Below are 21,883 nucleotides of genomic sequence, written 5' to 3'. Positions count from 1 at the left end.
CAATGCAGCAACCCCTTGAACCATGCCAGGCTCCACGAACTGACCATCCTGAGTTCGGTGCCAGGCCAAACATGTTACATGCCTCATTTTTGCAATAAGTCTACGGCACAGGTCTTAAGAAACTCATTTTCCAGAAGAGGGAACTGAGACTCAGATGGTTAAGTCACTCCCTGATGGGGAACAGAATATTATGTGATACTGTTCATCCAGGCAGCATGCCAAACTTTGAAGCAATGGAAGCTGGGCTGAACTATAAGCTCATTGTGTCCCCTACTCTGATGATACCTACCTCACAGGGGTGCTGTAAAACTCAAAATGGGATGGTATACTTATCAGATGTCACAAATAGATTAGCTCTGTTATGAAACATAAGGAGGAAGGAAGAAAAGCTTGGGAGGAAGAGGTAGTCTAAGCAAAGAGAACAGCTGAGAGTGAACAGGAACAAAGATGACTGTGGTTGTGAGTGCAAGGGAGAGTAGCAAGTGGTGAGGCCAGCAAGCTAAACATAACCCAGATTCTGGAGAGTCTTGTATGGCAATTTAAGGAAACTGCACTTTATACTGAGAAGGATGGAGGGGCTAGTGAAAAATTTTAAGCAAACAAGTGAAAATTATCTTTTAGCAAAACCACTTTTTAGAGTCACAGATACTATCTATCCATCTATGTATTTGTCCATCTATCTGTCTGCCTGTCCATCATCCTCCATCCATCCATCCATCCATCCATCTGTCCGTCCAAAGAATAATTACTGACTGCCTGGTCTGTGCCCAGTGCTAGGCTAGTCCCTGGGAAAACAGGTTTCTATACACATGGCCTCTGCCCCCATGGAGCTTCTAGTCTAGTGAAACCAGGTGAGAAATGATTGTACTAACACAGACAATCACACCTGTGGCTTGGACAAGGGACCCTAAAAAGAGATGAGGACCAACCCAAAGTGCCTAAGAGGGAAAAAATGAACAAGGCTAGAAAGTTGACTGGGAGTGACTGTGAGGCAGGGAAAGGGGCAGAGAAAAGGGGGAAGGGAGGAGAAGGGAAGGAAGGAAGGAGGAAAAAAGTAAGAAGGAAGGGGAAAGAAAGAAAAGCATGAAAGCACTGTTACTTCATTATTAATACCTACCCTTTTGTATATACAGTGATTACATGAAAAGTTACATGTTGATACAAGCTGTGCACTAGAAATGAGGCTACATATGTGTGAAATATATTTATATATACTTATGCTGATTTAAATGTACATTTATGAAGATCCATACAGACACCTATTATATATCTTTGTGTATATACCCTGCAGCTGTTGACACAAATAGAGTTATAAAAACTTAGTGCCAAGTTTTTCCAGATGAATACTTCAGCACACCTGAAATATTATGGGCAGAAAAATGGGGGAAAGGACTCACACAGATAAGAAAAAATGAAAACAGCTAGTGCCATGTGTCACTCTCACGGAAAACCCAACATTTGCGAGATGTTACATGCTTGGACATGTGATCTTACCAGAGATCTGAGTTGATGAGGCCTAACTATCTCAGTCCTGGGTGACAAGTGTCCATGGTATTAAACACCTCAAGAAACACTCAACTCTGAAATACAGTTTTTGCTCAAGATATAGGAAAACAGGGTTTCTTCTGAGTCCAATCACCTTCTGTGGCCAAAGGCAAGAATTTCTGTGACTGTATTTACCTGAAGTTCATGGAACAGAGTTAATGGAACACCACAGATGTGCAATAAATATTTGTTAAATGATAAATATTCTATCTTATTAATATGGAGTTAAAATAAAGAAGTTACAGCTCTGTGGATTATTAGAGCTAGAGAGAACGTTTATTCTGTGCATGAGATGCTATCTTCAGAGAAGCTAAGTGACTCATTCAAGGTCACAGAGCACATTAATGTTGGGGCTCAGACCAAGGTCCAGTCCTCTTTATCCCCCCACCCCAAAGATCTGTCTGGCATTGCTCATGGATTTGAGAGTTTTATGTTAGTTTGGGAAGTCTAAAAACTTAAACATGCAAAGATAAATAGGATGAAAATGAGTTGAGAAATAAATTGCAGAGTTTGGCTCATGGAAAAGTTTATTTCTTCAAGGATATTAAAAGGGTCTGAGCCAAAAGGATCACACAGCCTGTAATAGGATGCTCTAAAAAAAGAACAGTGTCTTTTCCTGGCCTGCATGCACTAAATTTACATATTCTGAAGGAAAACCCAAGGCTGCTGGGTTTCCTTGCATGCCTGAGTCAGCTCAGGGAATGAGGGGGCTCAGCACTTCGAGTTGAACTCTGCTCTACATCGTGCTTTAAGAAGGTCAACAGCAAACCAGGAACAGACTTAACCAATTGACAGTTGGGTTGGATGGAGGTGTGGGGAGATGTCTGAAAATTATTTCATTCATGCAACTGGCAGAACAAACCAAGATGGTTTTAGCCAGAGAAGTCTCAGTGGAGAGTCTTGCTGATTATACCTCCTAAATCTCTCTCAATTCCATTGACTTCTCTCCATTTCTCACTGCCACGGACCACACCCTGGCCACCACCATCCCTATTCCAGATTCCTGCAACAGCCACTGCTCCCTTTCCCCCAGCACACTCCTCAGGCTCTTCACCACAGAGCAACCCACGCAATCTTGACAACATGTACATCTCGCCATGCAACAGACTCCTGCCAAGGCACGTGGTGCCTCCTTGCTGCCCTCAGGAAAAACCCATCGTTATCCAGTCATTATAGAACACTCAGTCCAACCTTCCCCGACTCCACACCTTACTCTTCATGCTCCAAACCCTCTTAATCTCTCAGAGCATTACTGAAGACCTTCTGTTTATGAGGGTTACATCTACTAGTAGTTGCCATACTATCAATGAAAACTGAGAAACTTTAGAACACAAGAACACATATGCATGTGCTCTATAGCTATTGGAGCAGTAATAACATCGCATTGCATGCAGGACAGGAAAGCTCCATTCTCACGAGAGACTGGGAGAGGAAATGGTAATCAGTATCATAGCATCATTATGAAAATAATTTTTGTCTTTGAGGATACCCTATAAAGTCTCTAGGAATGCCATAATCCTCCAGATCAGACTCAAAAAACCACTGTTCTAAACATACCCAGCTTCTTTCATGTTGTCAAATGTGCCTTGCTCACTGGTCTGGTGACATTTCCTGGGTGGCCTTAGTCTCAGTTCTACATGAGGCCAGCTTCTCACTGCTTCCCCCAGCACTCTGTGCTTCGATCAGCATGGGCCTCACTGCACCGGATGGTTACCATCCAGCACCACTGTTAGATGGCCAGCTCCGCCTTGCCCCATGCACCCAGCACAGTGCCAGGCACACAGTTCCTACAGTGGTCACAGGTGAGACTTGTTCATTCTGTGAGCACACAATGTGTTGTCAGCTGGAAGAGACACGCATTTTCTTCCAGGAAAACCCAACATGGGTTCTGCTGGCATGGAAAAGTCACGACTGTGGATTTCAGAAAGAACTTTCTAACGAATGGAAGGCCAAGGAATGTATGAGCTGGTGCTAGGAGAGCCTCAGTGAGGGAGGGCAGGAGGGGGATTCCTGCACTGGGTGGGAACTGGGGCTGGATGACCCAGCCACCCCTTCCAAGTCTGACAGCCCGTGATTCTGTGAGGCTGAACTGAGGGCTTCTCCCAGACATCCCTCTTGCTTTACATTCCAGATGGATTTGTTTAGAGTTCCCAAGTTCAGCTCTCATTTTTATTTTAAGCTACTTTAGAAGATAACAAAGTACAGTGCTGTCATTTTTCTCCTTCACTTTCCTCTCTGATCCCTCTCCCTTGCTTTATTCTCTGGCTTTTTCTTTCCAACCTCCTTTCTAAAAATATAAAGGAAAAGAGGGGAGTTCTCACTGAACCTCAGTGAGGAATCAGATTCTGCTCCCTCTGATGGACTGTGGTCCCCACCCAGGGACCATGGACATGAGCTGCCCTGCACAGAAGCAAGAGGGACCGGGTGGTCGGGGGGGGGGGGCGGAGTTCTAAGCGGAAGTCTCTGAGGGTAAGGGAGAACATGGGGTCTCTGCCAGCCTGGCTTCAGACACTAGATCTGAGCCCATAAAGAAGGGGACACTGCAAAAGGAAACTGAGTAGGCAACTTTCCATGAGATTCTGTTAAGTTCCAAGTGGCTGCTGCAAAGCTAAGTGACCATGGAACAAAGAATTGGGTAAAAGGCACTCTCTTAATTTCTGTAGAAAACCCAGTAGATCTGGCAGTGTGCAGGACTAGAAGACAGCACAGAGACTGTTAGCCCTAGGGAGGTCTGGGAGACCCCCAGACGGGGAGGGTGTGGTCATGGGGAGAGCCCACAACAGTGGCAATCACGAGGTGCTTCCCTCAAGTGTCTTGCTGATAAATGGATCCCAAAAAGGAGGGTACATGGCAGAAAACATTGAGAGGGATAGCTGTGGTGTATATGTGGATGCCCTGGGGATTCTCAGAAACAACCAAAGAAGATAAAGACTACTGAAACCTTGACCACCCCCTGCCCCCCCACCCAGGTATGTGTGCTGATTCTAAGGTGATCTTGAACCAACAGGCTGTCGGGGTCAGGAGGCGTGTATAAACACACATACAAGCTGTGTCTTTATCAGGTGTGTGGCCTCAGGCACTTGTTCAATATCTCAGCACCTTGGTTTCCTCAAATTTAAAGTGGGATGTCATACCTAACACAGTGAAGAGTTCAAAGACTATGTGTTGAATCGACGCATGAGTATTGGCCTTGATCTTGGCCCAAGGGTGCAAACTTCTAGTTGTACGATGAATAAATTCTGGAGTTTTAATATACAACATGGGGACTCTAGTTAATAATACTGCATCATACACTTGAAAATTGCCTAGAGAGTAGATCTTATATGTTCTCACCACAAAAAAAAAAAAAAAAAGTATGAGATGATGGATGTGTAAACTAACCTTACTGTGGTAATTACTTCACAATGACACATGTATCAAATCATCACTTTGTACAATGTGATGTTAGATGTCAATAATGTCTCAATAACACTTGGGGGAAAAGACAAAAATAAAATTTTAAAAAATAAAATTAATAAAAGAATAAAATTATAAAAATAAATAAATAAATAAATAATAAAATAAAATGTAAAAACTTGGCCTTGAAGATTCCATAAAGATCAAATGAGATAGTATGTAAAGAGTTGTTCTTTGTACCCCTAACCTGTAAATGAGCTTCCAGGTGGCCTTACCTTCTGCTTCCCGAGGACTCCAGTGTCCTGATGGGCCACAGGGCATCGGGGAGGAGGCATTAATGGCATACTGCACCAGGATTCTCCCTTCCAGACAAAGTTCACATGCTGATCCCAATTCTCTAGGAGGCCAAGGAAAGAAGGGAAATGCACTGACTTAGGAACGGTTGAATGAGCTCCTGATCCAGGGCAGAAGACACAACAATTCCACATTACCCTATCCTCCTTATCCTTGCCAAAGATTCCAGAATATGAGCATAAGTGAAATTCCTCCCCAGCGTTCAGCAAAGATCTTATTTAGGCCTATGTGGTTTCTGTCATAACGACAGATACGCTTCTTTAATTCCAAGCAGCACAGAATCAACAGGCCAACTACTTACTACCTGTACTAATCTTAGTTTCATCAGACATTCAAGGCTCCACTGAGGACTTGATGTGTGCTTGCGAAAAAATCTTTAGTCCCATTTAACCTCAAGTTTTATTCTTTTAACAGTGCTTATCAGGTACCTCCCATGTGCCAGACACCATCCTGGGTCCTAGGTATGAAATACAAAGAAGGCATGATCTAGTTCCTTCATTCAAAAATGAGTTGGGTGAACCAGATGGTGCCTATAGAACCTTCCAGCCCTGACACTGTGTGGATGGATGAATCACCTTTGATTTAACAGTGAAAAGCAGTTTCTTTACCATGGTATCAAATTCCTTTTAGCAGCTTTCCAAGGGGCAAGCCAATCCCTTGAAGGGAACAGCCCTAGAAGTGGAATGTTACGGTGGCTTCCACTACGATCTAGTGTCTCATGTATCTGGATTCAATCTCCCCTTAGCCACAATAGCCCCTGGGATCTTGCTTGTTCTCCAGACTTGGCATCTGTTTAGGAGGCAGCTGCCAGGAGGGGAGAGGGATCAGCCCATTATTTCTCAAAATGCAATGGTCCTGCCAATACCCCTTTCATCATTCCTAGAAGAATCTTTATCCCTTGACTACCTGAAAGATACAGTGGAGGAGCCTTAGGGCTTTCCCTTCACAGAGAAGCTCTATAGCCCTTGGGATCACATGGTAAGAAAGAGTATACTTGTAAGCATCTGTCTATTGGTGTTCCCCATTCCTCTTCCACACAGCTACCAGGGAACTCATCCCCAAACCTATATCTTAACAGATCATTCTCCTGCTTATCTGCTTATATGGTGGTCAACATATGTGGATGGGTGGATGGGTGAATGGGTGGGTGGCTGGGTAGATGGATGGATGGTGGATGGGTGGATACTGGCTGGGTGCATTGGTGAGTGGATGGGTGGGTGGATGGATGGATGGATGGATGGTGGATAGGTGGGTCGTAGATGGGTGGATAGATGGGTAGGTGGATAGATGAATGGATGAACACCAGTAACTCAGACATGTTGCTAAGACTCATGACTAACCTAGTCTAGACCCTCAAATTGCAGAATTTGCATCCTCAGCTTTATCACTGTAAATATAAAATCATACATAGGTAGAAATTTTGCAAGCATATTGATATCCAGTGGTAGGAGAATGATGAAATAGCCTAAGATTAACATGGTCAATAAAATGGTAAAAAGTCATTACAAAAATGTTCCCTGAAATTTCATGGAATGCTATAATGTTAAGTGAAAAAGTTGTATTCAAAACTGAATTTATAGCAGCAGCTCAGTACTGTTCAAATAACTTCAATATTACAAAATATTGGCAGCAATGTCTGGGTGGTGGAACAAGTATAGGATGATCCCCATTTTTATTCCTTCTGGTTTTCTGAATTTTCTATATATTTTGCATATCTAGGAGTTACTCCTGGACTAGCAATCACAATAATTATACAAATATACTTGTAGACAGGGAATGAGGAGTGGAGAGAGAGTTCATTACTCTGGAAGGCTGAGTTCCATTACAATGACCACAAACCATGCATAGCAGCTCAGAGTCACATGACTGGCTCTATGATGACAATGAGATTATAAAGGTTCTGGGATGGAATCAGGAACCACACTGACCTTAATGGACATGGAACCTTTCTTTCTATTTCTTTACATGTCATGCTTCAGATGACACTCATAGAGTGAGTGCCCTGTACTTCACGGAGTTCTTGACACATCCTTGGTTTCCAATAAATACTTTGATGAGTGACTAAACCATCATCCACCTGACAGTAAATGTGCCTTGTTTGCACAGAGCCCTACAAAGTACCTTTGGTCGTATTCAATCATTGGTTCATGTATTCATTCATTTTTTCATCTGTTCATTCAATGGGTAGTCATTGAACAGCCTCTAGCTGTTAGCACTGTACAAGTACCAGACATTGACCATCGAAGGGTGAGGAAATTAGATGTGCTACCTATACCTCATAGAGCTTGCAGCCTGGTGGACAGTCCATAAACAAGTAGACAGATATAAAATAACAGGCTCATTAAGTTCTAGAAGCAAAGGAAATGTAATGACGTATGCAAGAATACCAGTGGGAGAGGTGTACTGGGCTAATTAAAATTGGAACAGTCATGAAAGGCCTTAGTGAGGGAATGCCATCTATGGTGAGAGCTGAAGGATGACATAAAGAGTGGATATAAAGTATTCCAGGGGCAGTCGCAGGAACATAAAGGACCTAAGCAGGAAAAAAAGGGCTTGGTGTATAGGGATCCCAAAGGAAGTGTGAGTGACAGGAGTCACGAATGAAGGAAAGAGTGGTAAGAGAGGCAGTTGGACAAATAGGCAAGGATTAGATCATGGGAAGTCCTGTAGACCACATGGTGATCATACATAAAAGAAATGGGAAGCCACTAGAGGGTTGTAAGCCACTGGAGCCACTCCAAGTCATGGAGCAACATGATATAATTTACATTTTAAAAAGATTGCTCTGAATGCTAAATGAAACATGGATTGAGGAAAGAAGGACAAAAGTAAAGGCTAAGTCAGCAACTAAAAAGCAATGGTGTGATTCTGGGCAGTGGGTCATGTTCCCGTTTTACAGATTAGGAAATAGAAGATCATGAGTACAATGTACTCACGCCAAGGTTATAGCTTGTAAAGGCTTTACCAAAATCAGGAAGTATCTATACATCCAGGGAGTATGTAGTATTTTTTTTTTTTACCTCTGGCATTTATTTGATTTTTATTTGCACCTGTATCTACACACACACACACACACACACACTCTCTGAAATCACAGACATACAGGATGTTAACACTGGAAGAGATCATCTTTCTTACCTAGGTTCCATGAGAATCAAAGCTTAAAGCTCAAGTCTGTGCTAATATGGCAGCCAGCAGTCACATGTGGGTCTTTGAACGTTAAGTTAATTAACATTAAATAAATTTAATAAATTATAAATTAAATAAATTTAAATAAATTCAGTTCCACCCTTGTCACATTTCAAGTGCTTCATAGCCAGTTGGCTAATGGCTACCATATTGGATGGTACAGATAGAGAATATTTCCATTACTGCAGAAGTACCATTGAACAGTGCTTCTTTAAGATGTCCACTGTGTATGATGAGTTTACATCTCTCCTATGCATCTAGAATGGTACTCATTATGTACCATTCTAGGGAGAATTGAGAAAATAGTTACTCAAGTCATTTGCTGTGTTCTGAGATTTGCAATAGGAACCTTGGTTGCAAAAGGCTAGATGCCCTTTGGCTTACAGATCAGAAGACTGAGGCTGAAGAGGAAGAGGAAATGAATGAGGTTGCAAAGACTTGACACCCAGGTCTCTTGCTTCTCAGTCCAGAATTCTTTCTAATACCCACCACCAATTGTTCAGATAACTGAAACCATTCCGTCAACACATGTTTGCAAGACAGATAAAAATAAAGGAGTTAGAAAAGCCAGGGGTGGCCTTGAATTATTTATTCAGTTGCCCATGTGTGAGGACACAGGCTGTGGGAGGATCTGAATATGTTTTTTTAAGGAAAACCCTTGTATTCTCTTAGACCACAGATGTGAGGAACAGCAGGAGGACGTAGGGATGGCCAGGGGCGAGAGGTTGGCATTGATGGATGTAGTGGAAAACACCAGAGATTTTGCAGGGAAAGAGAATTTTCAAGTAGCTAAACAGCTCTGGGAAACTTTGTATGAGATGGGAGCTAATATTTCTTGAACATAGAGGGTGTGCTAGGCATACCACAGATGTCACATGTTTGTTGAATTCCCCACAAAATCCAGCTGAAGTGGGCACAATTACGGAAGAAGATTCAGAGGGTCAGAGAGAGTAAGAGGTGAGATGGCTTGCCAAAGGCCCCATAGACCAAGAGTGGTGGAGCGGGGAGCGGAGTGCAGACAATTTGTCAGTAGAGCTTGTATGCTCTGCACCAGGCCAATGCACATGAGTGCAAACTGAGTGTATGTGGGAGTGATAGCTCCATTTCTTTATAACAATTTATTGAACTGGTGGCCCAACTTCCTTTAGTCATAGCCTATCGTCTACGTAGCTGTTAACCCTAATTAGACATGTTTCTAAAATGTCAGTTTTAATTTAACATATGATAACTCCGTTATGAAATCTTAGACTGAACAGAATAGCTATTGTACGAGCCTCAAGTACCAACTGACTATAGGTTATTAAAAACATATTGATTGGAGCTGAGGGTACCATGTAATAGAGACCTATCTCATTACACAACAATTAACCCTCCAATAGGTTCCAACAATCAGATGGTATTTATTTAATGGACAATAACTGCTTTATGAAATATAAATTAAATACATACACAGGAAGCTTCATTTACAAAACTTCCATTTTTAAGTGGAATTGAGGCCAAGGCTTGACCAAAAGTCTGATACTTCTCATCGCCACAGAAAAAATAAATAAATCTACAGGCTGCTGGAGAGCCTGCTCTGAAGTGTCACATGAGGTTTCCCAAACCCAGCTCTGAGCTCCCAGTGAGGGCGGCTGGGGGCAGGGGAAGGGGGTTTTTATAGAGGGCCCAGGGATTACATTTCCTTCCCCTATGAACACATGCACCCAGCTGCCAGACAAAGGTTCTAGATTCAGAGACTGATGGTACTGTAGAAAATTAGAGCTCCAATTTTTTTTAAGAAGGCTCCACACCTGGTGAGAAGCCCAATGCAGGGCTTGAACTCACGACCCTGAGATCAAGACCTGGGTTGAGATCAAGAATTGGACACTCAACCAACTGAACCACCCAGGTGCCCCAGAGCCCCAATTTAATGTGGCACCGTGAACTAATATGTATTTACACACACACACACACACACACACACACACACACACACACACACACGAGAGCTCCTTACCACCTTCTGTGGCTCTTTTGAGGGTAGGGGTAACACCCCCTTCATAATTCAAATTTTAGACGGACTTAATGAAAACACACAGGGGCCAGAGACAAGATGCTGCAAAATGTGAGTCAGAGCCCAGCTCCCACCAACTTCTACGGGCTCTTGGTCAAATCTCTCAACCTCTTTCAGTTCCAATTCCTGCCTTACCCAGCAAATGAGGAAAATGATTCCCCCTTCATAGAGTTACTAGAAAGAGTAAATGAGACTCTGCAAACAAAGCTTTTAATGCAGAATCTTTCCCAGAGTAAGCACTTAATGAATGGCAACAGCCACAACCTCAGAGAATTATTTGTTAATCATTAGCTGGCTTTTATTTTTGCCATCATCAATGGTATATCATCAGTATTAGATAAAACACTCCAAAGAAGGGCTGGGATAGAGGTTAAGACACTAATAAGCCCTAAATTAAAGGCAAGGGTAAATGTCAACATCTTAATCTATTTTCCCGACTCTTTAGAATCTGTTTTCCTTAAAGCCTGAGCTCCTCAGAGGGTCTCAATGCTGAAAGGCATCACAAGAGACCCCTGGATTCAGGTTCACACCTGCAGACCACTGAGGCATCGTAAGACACACGTTTCTGAGGTAGAAGACCACTCTGCAAGGGAAAGTAACTTGCCCAAGTCAGTACAGCTAATAAGTGGCAGACGGGGGAGCAGAACTCCTGTACCTCGGTTTATCATTCCTGGTCTTCTAAAAATTCTACCCTCAATTCTACAAAGAAATACTCTGCACAAAGATTCTAATTATATGTATTATACATATATTATATATATATATATGCATGTATATTCACGTATGATATGAATATGTACATATACACATATACGCCTTGATATTTAATATATATTATACATGTATTACAATTACCCATTAACCAGGGGCAATTTCAAATCCTGAATGCATGGAGAAGAGATCAGGACCTCCATCCCAGAGGATAGAGTTTCCAGGTATTTCAGAATAAAATAAAGCTAAACATTCATTCATTGAAAGCATGCATCATTACTTATTAATTTCGATTAGCAATCATTCATGTATCCCCTGACCCCCAAATCTACAACATGCCTATCTGGACCAGTCACTGTTAAGTGGCTGAACTGCCAGGGGCTCCAGATGAACAAGAGAGCAAGGACAGAGAAAACAGCACAACTCCTCTCCAAGACTGCTTCCCTTCTGAAGTCCCTTCTTCTTGGCAGGAGAGAGAGGGATCACCACTTCACAGGCCACACTCACCTTTCAAAGAAGTGGCCATCGATGGGCGGAAACCACTCTAGCGTCACGGAGTCGGTCGTGTGGCCCACGATCTGGGGGGCCAGGGCGACAGGCGCCGGCTTCCTGGAGGGCTGCCAGCTCTGGTACACCAGGTCCAGGTAACAGTGCATTCTGGCAACTTGATTGGGCGTGAAGGAGTCCGTACAGTCGTCATCTGCGAGCGGGCAGAGGGAGAGATAAAAACCTGGCTGCATGGGAGGGCATGAGAGAGTTATGACGTCTCCCAGGGAACAGCCAGCCAGCACCCCAGTCCTTGCCAACACAGAGCTGGCCTCTTTCAGTGCTTAAGAGTTAATGGTCTGTGCACAAATGAGTGCAGTCATCACCTCTGGAGGCAGGTGAGAGGGAACGGGAGGAAGGGGAGGGTGGATGGGACTGAGCAGCCCAGAGGTCACAGCTAAGGACAAGGGACAGGTAAATTGCTTTCCATGGGCCCCCAAATCCCTGGTCAGTAAGCGATGTATTTCTTTATTCTGCTCCTGCCTCACTACTCACCCAGTATCTCCCATTCATTCATTCATTCATTCATTCATTTCCTTGTTGATTCACTCACTCACTCCCTTCTATTCACCCATACATTCATTCATCCATTCCACTATCCATGGATGCAGTGATACTGTCCTTCACAAACCTTCTGAGCATCTATCCCATATTCTCTGCTCTGTCCCAAGGGCCACGGGAAGATGAAACTTAAAATGTTCCTGCCCCAGAGGAGGGACCAGTCTAACTATAGAGTGAAGGCCAGTTTGTTGTATGAGTCAAGGTGATCAGAAGACTGTTCACAACTGCGATGCTGACCACTGATGAACAAGAGACAGAACGTTGGGGAAGGGCAGTGTTCCAGGGAGGCTTCTGAAGAAGGAGGTACTTGAGGTCAACTAGACTGGATGGCTCAGATGGAGAAAGAAAGGTCAGGACTGTAGGGAGCTACAGGACCCAGGGACATGGTGTCCTTTGCAGTGAGCACAGCCAGAGGCAGGCAGCCCTAGGAACAATCAGGCTCATGTCTGTCCTGGGAATGAGGACAGCACTGTCACTGGGACATTTGCTGTGTGCTTAGTATAAGCCAGGCATGGTGCACTGGTCCTTGGACACATTTAACACTCCCACGATTTGGGGAGTAAATACTATGATTTTCTCCATTTACAGAGAAGGGAATAGAGGTTGAGAGAGGTCATGCAACTTTATTTAAGATCACAATGTTAGGGATAGATCCAAGACTCAAACCCAGGCAGTCTTGATGCTAAGACCATGTTTCTAATCAATAGAAGGATGCCTGAGCATAAATGAGACCCTGTATGGGAACAGTATCCTGCAGGTGATTGATAAATAGGATGTGAGCCTGAGTCTGAGCTGACTGGAATACAACCTCTTAAATGTCTTTAGATCAAATGACCTTCAGCCTTACTCTCTTCTCGACTCGCCGCTCAAGGAAGAAGCCTGCCTCCTGTCTACCCTTCCAACAGCTTTATTCAACTGCCTCAGGGGCAGAGCAAGGCACTGTTTTCGCTTGGTTTCCAAAAACACCACTTCCCAGAGGTGTCGGCCAGGTCAGGGTTTCTGCAGCTGGGCCCCAGACAGAGAAGCATGGGGCTCGCCAGATCTTAAAATAAACCCGCCACTGGGAATCCTGCAACATAAACTGACTTCCCCCTTATCAAACAAACAGAAAATAACTTTGGGCAGGTGCTAGGCAGTTGGATGGGACCTTGAGAATCCAGCTTGGGGAAGGGACAGGAGTACAAGGAGGTTATACACAGAAGCTGCCTCTGATCTCCTGAGTGACTTCTGACAGTCTGTCTCTTCTCCAGCATCCTGGGGACTCCTTCATATGTTTGGAAGAAGCAGTAGAGCCTGGTGTCCCTTAGCAAGTATCTTTAACCACATACATCTCCCTTGAGCCCCGATGTAGCCATCTAATTCCTTGGATAACAAACATTCTATGGCTCCCCATTGCCTGGAGAATAGAGTCCAAATGTCTCATCTAAGAAGGGCCAGATCATTGGGTACGTTTTTCTTTGTTTTGCTGTGAGCTTTGCACTTCTTATGCAAAAAGTGCACTTGGAAAAGCCACTTAATAGGTTAGAGTCAGGAGAAGGGACTAAGAAAGTATGGTTAAAGAGACCAATACATGAAGGATCTGGAGGCAAATGGGCAAGTGAATTCACGACTCAGTGCCTCAGTTTTCCTATCTGTAAATGGGGATGATGGTGCTAGCAAGAACATTCATCTCCGAATTCGGTTAAAGGGTAAGGGGAGTAGAGCACAAAGAACCATGATAAATGCTCAGTAAATCCTCACTGCCTCATGATTGCGAACAGCACGTGCGTGCGCGTGTCCGTGTGCATTAGAAAACCAGAAGCAGGATAAATCCCAGAATTTGAAATATTCATTCTCTTTGATGTAGCAATATCACATTCAGGAATTCAATAGACATATATTCATGAAGAAACATATGGAAAATTTAGGTACGAGGATATTTTCTGAAGCATCATTTATAATGGTAAAAAAAATATCAGAAATAACACATCTGGCTATTAATAGGGGAATGTCTATGTATGTTAAGGCACAGGCACTGAGTAGTATACTAATAAGTCACTTCCAAAAGAGAGAAGTAACTCTAAAACTCAGGTCCCTCATGTATAAATTGGGGACATTTAAATTGACCCCACTCCACAGTGCTGCTGTGGGGACCCAGTGAGCTGGAGGACGTAATGCATTTATCAAGATGAATGGAAGAGAAAACCAGCATTTTTTTCCTCCAGACACTCTTATTTGTGCTTCTTCCTTTTCTCCCAAAAGAGTGTGTTTTCCATTAATGATTTAAAAATTAGCCATTTGCATGTTTCTCAATAAAAAAGAGTATGAAAAAGAGATAGATGACAGAACTTAGCAGGAAAACAGAAATGCATGTGAACTTGAAAGTAGAAGTCAGCAAACGTCTGTCCCAGGGTACACTGCTTAGAGACTTAGGTGCTATCAGAATCTTGGGGAAAGTACCAAAGGGTTTCCGTTTATCACAATGCTCTGTCTCAATTAGCTCATGTCTAGAGTCAGTCCCTCTTGGCTTCCTGCCTCCACATGCTTCCCCTCCCGACACGTGATCTCCAGGACCAGCCAGCCCATCTTATCCCTAAGCCGAGAGGACTTTGGGGATCTCATCCCCATGCTGCCGTCCCCATGCTGCTGGTGCATTGCCCTGACTTTGGTAACTGAACTTTGTTCTCCAGAACATGTTCCCCTCTGCAGCATGGAGACTGCAGAGCACGGGAGGTTGGGTCATGGACCCAGGGCTGCCATGTGCTGTGGAACCCCGAGCAAAATGCTGGCCCCTGCCAGCCTCGTTTGTACCCATTGTAACCATAGGGAATAGTGATACTACCTGCCTCCTAAAGCTAATGAGGGCATTTAATAAGCTAATTCATGTCCAGTATATGGATAACGATAGCTGTCCTTTGTAAGAATCCCTGACTTTTTGGTTTTTATTAAATAATGATAGTGATAATAAATGATTATATTCACTGTAAATTATGTGGAATGTGCCAAAAATAGTTATGAAGAAATAAATATAACCCTAAACTCATTACCTAGAGATAATACAATTAATACTTAGTACGTAGGAGTGTGTGTGTATGTATATGCATATAAATATTTATAATTCTCATTATCATAAATATATTTACATCATATATATACATACATTTATATACATACATATATTCATATACAAACACACATGCCAGGTCTTACACTGTACGAGGTTCCCTGACCATTTTCACATTAAATAGTTAACAAATAAACCCACTAATATCACTTAGGAAGAACTAGTTATGGTACCAAGGACAGTTCTAAATCCTTTACCTGCATGATTACACCTACTATCACAAAAGGGAGGTGTGATTATCCTTCATGCTATCCAGGAAGTAAGTGAGGCTCGGAGGAGAAGTCACTGCCTAGGGTCAAAGGCTAATGCAGGGAGGATTCAAGTTCAGTGCCTGCACCCCCAAACTTGGTGCTCTGCACCAGGTTACTCTGCTTCTGTTTACCCCTCTTCTTCATCTACTACACTATCATTAGTGACCACATAATGTTCTATCATACAGAGGCCTCACGATTTATTACAACAATCCATTCTCATCAGACTTGCAAACAGTTTCTAATTTTTCACACACATAAGCATTTTTCTTCACGCCTGGCAGGTAGTAAATACTTAATTGATACTTGGACAATGAATATTGCTAAGAACATTCTTATGATTACATCTTCAAAGAAGTCAATGAATTTATTTCTGTAGGATCTATTCCTGAGAGCTGGGAGCACAGGGTTGAAGCATCCATTTGTATTGAAAGGCCCCGACATGCAGAATGAGGGTAACAAGACACTTGTTCCTGTAGGCTGGAGAAGGCCTGTTTTCTTCACTCTTGAGGAAGACCTGACTGGACGGTGCTCTTCGGGGGACCTCCTATGGCCCATAATCTTCAGAAAGTAGAGTCTAGGCTTCTGCTTTTCTACCTGCTCAGGGCTTATCCAACAGCTCAAGGTGACAGTACTCCCCTGGTGCTCAACTAAGCTTGCCCCGATCAACCTGCCTGGTGTTTGCTTGAACTGAGTACTTGGGACACCCTCTACCTCCCTTAGCATCAGAAACAGAGCCAGATGATGAATGATTATAAGCACAGGCTCCACAGTGAGAAAGGCTTACCTTCTTTTTGCTGTGTGACCCTGGCAAGTTCCTTAGGCTACATGAAACCCACACTTTCTGATCTGTAAAATAGGTTCAGTAAGAATAGCACTCACCTCGTTGGGTTATTTTGAGGATTCTATAAGACAAGCCTATGAAGTGTTTCACAGTGTGTGGTGTATCGTCATAGGCACTCAATAATTAATGCAGACGTATTGAGGTGCCTGGGTGGCTCAGTTGGCTAAGTGTCCACCTGTTGGTTTTGGCTCAGGTCATGATCTTACGGCTTCCTGGGTTTGAGCCCTGTATCGGGCTCTGTGCTGGCGGTGCAGAACCTGCTTGGGATTCTCTCTCTGCTCCTCCCCTACATGTATTGTCTCTCTCTCAGCATAAATAAATAAATTTCAAATTTTTTTTTAAAATAAATAATTATTGTAGACCTGTGCTGACCAATACAGCAGCCACCAGCCTTTGGGGTTATTTCAATTCCAATTAATTAAGACTACTGAAGGCTAACAATTCAGTTCCTCAGTCTCGCTAGCCATATTTCAAGGGCTCATGAGCCACATCAGGCTAGTGGCTACCATACTGGACAGCATGGACACAGGACATGTCCATCTTTACGGAAAGTTCTAGTGGACAGCACTGCATGAGACTCTTTGCTCAACCAGTGACCAGGCCGGAGGAAGAAGCGCCCAGGAAGGAAGGAACCCCAGGCAGTTGACCCAGCAGGGTCCCCACCCTCTGGCCAGGACTGCGCAGCGTCTGTGCACAGCTCTCCCTGGCCATGAGAACCCGATCCTGTTCTGCATTTTGAATTTCATCCAACTGCTTTTGTCACCTCATCTATCAGAGATCCTAAGGAAAACAAACATTTCAAAGCTCGTGGTCGCCTTGAATATGCTTTTGCGGGTGTAAGTTTGTTATCGTAGCTCAGTGAATTAGTTCTGCTGTTAATGGGTCACTGAGCTGAGGGGTTCCTTTAAAAAAACAACAGTAAATCAATCACCCTTTAGATCTGTACGAAGGGGAACAACAACAAAAAAAAGATTTAGTTTATGGGGGTCTAGTAGCTAGTGGCAGCTCTGAGGCCCCTAACAGTCCGGCAAACTTCCAAATTCATGTTATTGTTTATTTTCCATGTGCATCGAGCTGGCCAAGGAAAGGTGCTACAGAAATGGAACGTAAGTAGGGCTGCGTGAAAGGACAGGGCACCGGATGTGGGATGTCGGCTTGGCTGGGAAAGGGAGCCTAGTGGGAATCTGCTTTTGAGGCAATACCCAGCATTGTGGTCTTTTTTAAAGACCTAAACCTAAAGACCCCTTTATGGTGCTAAGGTTGGGTGGTCGACACTTCCACAGATCTCAGGTTTGAACGACATGAGCCTTAAACTGAAAAGGCCCCCAGAAGTCATCAGTCCAAACAGGAAGGCAGAAAGACCCACTGGGGATCATCAAATTCACTGGGTTTCAGCAGCAATATCCTCTCTTCCAACACAACCTAAGGCAAAACCCCGGAAGAAATGGGAAACAGTTGACAGGGAGCTTTCCTGGTTCAAAGAGAGATGGAGTCCCATCTAGAGCTCCCCAGAGTCATGCCTGACAGCTCCTGCACCCCCATCTCTGTGGAACAGAATATGAAAACCAGCCTGGCTGTTCTGCTTCCTACACACCCATCTCTAGGTCTCTTCTGAAGAGCTGCACAAGAGCAGAAGAGAAGAAAATGCTTGGGGTCAGATGCGTGACCTGGGGCAAAGGACTTTGGTGAGCTACAGTACTGCCATCTGTAAAATGGGGATAGTTTATACCCTACAGTTTTGTTGCCAGTTAAATGAGATAGTGTGTATTAATGTCCTCTATGAACCACAAACTTTTATACAAGCAGAAATTTTGTTATTGATAAGAATCACTTTTGCATACCTTTATGAGAATTTATTCATTTTCTTCCCTCCCTTTCTTCTTAACAAACATTTATTAAGCACCAGTCTCTGTGCTAGGTGCTGGGAATACCATGAGGCATTGGAGATAATATCTGCCTTCACAGAACTCACTTATTTTCATAGGGGCAAGAGACACTTAAATTTAATATTATAATAAAATTCAATGCTGGGCTACCATGTGCAATTTGTGGATTGGGCCCTATGGTTCTTGGTCTAAGAGGCCATCAGTGAAGGCTGAGATGGCCTTGTTTTAATTTTCCAAAAATGTTCTAAGGGCTAGAAGTGGCCTTGATATATTATTCTAAAAGAAGTACAGGACATCCTTGAACCCAAAGAATGAGTCTCTAGCACTATTACTGATGGTAGAAGAAAAGAGTTTTGACAGGATATATGGAATTAGGAAAAGAATGTCCCCATCTCATGCAAATTGCAAAACCAAAAGCATTCTATTTTTTTGTAGTAAAATAGTAAAAGAGGGTATGAGAGATTTATGTTTAAGAAAAAGTTGCAGTAAAAAACAAAAAAGGAAGAAAAGGAAAAAGCTGCAGTCAGTACCAGCTTAGAAAAATATAGCTGCAAAATTAGGAGGAAACTTCTCCAACGTTCCTTGGATCCAAAGATTCCATTTTCTTGAGCGAAGTGAGACTCAGAGAGGGGATGTGATAGACCCAAAGGCATCAGGTGATGCAGAGGCAAAGCTAGAATCTACCCAGGTTTCCTGATGTTGGGCCCCAGTCAGCCTCCTAAAGTGCGCCCTTCTGAGGAGTCTTCAGATACAACAGCTTCCAAGTACCCCTGAGGTCTCACACAAGGACTATTATCCTGATTGTCTAGGATGAGGGACTGTTGGGATGAAGAAGTCTTAGTAAAGGAAGACCTTGCCCAGGCTTCTCTGAGCCAGGACCTGAGCCCGTGTATGACACCCGGCTATGTGCTCCCTGCAAAGCAGGGGTCCCTACCTGCATAGCTCATGAAGTTGTTGTAAGGGGTGTTGAAGAAGCTATGGAAGCCACAGGTGTCATTCCCTGGCCCCGGGTCGCCGCAGAACTTGTGTTTGGGGGCCGGGTTGGTGTCACTGCAGAGGTCACCAGTCTCAAAGGAGGGCTCCGTCTCCATGCAGGGATCACTGCAAGACTGGATCTCTGAGATGCCTCGGAAGATGTGGTAGAGACCCAGGCTGTGCCCAATCTCATGGATCATGGTGTGGGTATGCCCAGGAATGCCATAGAAAGACGGGTTCAAGACAATGCCACCTGCAAGGGGAAAACCAGAGCATTAAGCAAACGGGGCACCCTGCTTCCTGGTGCAGAAATCCCCCAATCAATCGTGGGTAAATGGGATGCTGCCCAAAGTAACCACAGGCTTCTCCACCCTGTGACTCCACTGCCCCGAGAACCGTTATGACTTGTGATATGAATCATTGCTTAGGTAGGAAGGAGTCCCAAGAGTCATTCTGTGCAATCCCTTTATTTTTTCAGATGAAAACACCAATGCCTAAAGAAGTAAGACAACTTAACCAAGGTGCTCTCAAACTTGAAAGAAGGGGCATGATTGGCATTTGAGGACTTTGATTTCTGGGCTGGTAGATGTTTCTGCTGCTACCTTGTCCTTCAACAGTAAGGCATGCTGTGGTTTACAAACATTCTGCACACTCTTGTCCAATTGAAGCCCTCATGATCAGATACCTTGGTCCCAGTTCTGGGCTCTTCACCAACACTGTGACGTTGAGCAAACTGATTACCGTCTCTGAATCCCACTTCATCTCTGGTGCTCTATGAGAATAAGCACTCAGGATGGCCAGCATCATGTTGGGCTCATCACTATGACAGTATCATTATAGCCAATGTTTCTTGAGCACTTATCACGTGTCCTCAGGCCCCGTGCTCAGTGTTTCATGCATCTAATAGCACTTAACCAACTCACAACCCCTATAGGAGTGTACTGATTTCCTAGACAGGTTAAGTCACTGGCTCATGATCAGGAGTCAGTAGGGTTTCACGTCGGGATTTGAACTCAAGATCCTTAGCTTCCAGAGCCAGGCCCCTTAATGAGTTCTACAGCTAATGCCAATCACACAGCCTGGAATATCGTATCTCATTAAATGTCTGTTGAATCCTCGCTGAATGCTAAGCCAACTACAGAAGTTTTCTGAGGTCTAACTAAGCACACACAAGCAGCTAGCATAACACTGCACATTCAGTGGATACCTTACACTAATTACTCGTTACTCTCAGAGTGTCTTGAGAATAAGCAGCATGATCATCACTTGAAAGGTGACTTAAAATACAGAATCTGGGGCCTCTCACTCCAGACCTAGAGAATCAGAATCTGTATTCTAACAAGGGCGCCAGATGACTGGTCTGTGTGTTCTAGTTTGAGAAGCAGTTGTCTACCCCACGTGTCTTAGAAGATTGAGTCTGGCTTAGCTTGGGGAGATCGATGGAACAGATTTCAGCAGAATCAATGGATAGCATGTTTCATGTTCAGTTTAGGCACTGGAGAAACACATATAGGCTGGTAGGGAGATATTTAAACTTTAAAATCCAACTGTGTTTAAGAGGAGGTTAAAATTCAGGTCTGAACATTCTGCAAGTAGCGATTTTAAGGGCAGAGCGGTGTCTTATAAAAGAATGGTGATGGGGCAGGGCCTTGATTTGAACTGGCAGGCGTGGGGGGAGTTTTCTCTTGGATTGAACTGCCGGGAGGATGAGCTTGCTCAGTCATGGGGCTCACAGAGTCTATTAATTCTGAACTGCTCAGAGCCTTCTAGCACAAAGATAAAGATGTATGAGAGGGTGTGTGGGGGTGTGTGCACACATACGCGTGTGTGAGAAGGGGCAAGCAGAGAGGCAGGGAGGAAGAGAAATTGAGACAGGAAATCTCTCTCAATTATTTCCTGTCAATCATAATATGAAACATAATCCTCTTCCCACCCAAGCCTTTTTCCAGGGATCATGGCATCACAGCAGGAAAAGATGGTAAAATATATGTATGGTTCTAATAAGTTGGGTTTGGTCGGGTCTGGTGCAGAGAAATCGCTTCTGGCCAGCATTTCTCAGGACAGGAAGAAGACAGGTTAGGGGGATGGGGACAGTTAGCCTGACAGGAGAGGCAACCCCCATTCCACTTGACCCTGCTGTGTGATCTTGGAAAAGTGACTTTGCATCTCTGGCGAGCTCTAAAATAAACAGCTGCAACAGTGCCCATGGTTCTCTGTCTCCCCATGAAGCTTCAACTTTGAGGTACTGGGCAGGTGGGTGGAAAGGTCTAGGACCCCACAGGTATTTCTAGGGATAGTGACAGGATTGCAGACTTAATGTCCAGGCCAGCTCTGTTTGTTTTACCTCATCCCCTCCCGACTCACCCCTTTTCAGAGCGACAGCACAGAGCTCAAGTCCTGTTTCACTGCCTCTCTTAAAAGGTGAAATAGCTTGAGCCTGACATCATCCTGAAATACTATAACATGCTA

The 21,883-nt window shown here is 43.9% G+C and overlaps 1 protein-coding gene across 1 annotated transcript in view; it reads right to left on the bottom strand.

The window, feature by feature from the left end:
- PAPPA (pappalysin 1) overlaps window positions 1–21,883 on the bottom strand; it is a gene marked incomplete at its 5' end in the record, with an annotated part of 244,324 nt that overhangs the window by 167,183 nt on the left and 55,258 nt on the right. Inside the window, 3 exons of the mRNA XM_049629607.1 lie at window positions 5,217–5,338; window positions 11,756–11,948; window positions 19,374–19,667. Coding sequence (XP_049485564.1) covers window positions 5,217–5,338; window positions 11,756–11,948; window positions 19,374–19,667 — 609 coding nt within the window. The remainder of the gene's footprint in view (window positions 1–5,216; window positions 5,339–11,755; window positions 11,949–19,373; window positions 19,668–21,883) is intronic.

Source organism: Panthera uncia, chromosome D4 (genome assembly GCF_023721935.1).
Source record: "Panthera uncia isolate 11264 chromosome D4, Puncia_PCG_1.0, whole genome shotgun sequence".
Lineage (NCBI taxonomy): Eukaryota > Metazoa > Chordata > Mammalia > Carnivora > Felidae > Panthera > Panthera uncia.
This window is presented reverse-complemented; position numbering and strand designations above follow the sequence as displayed.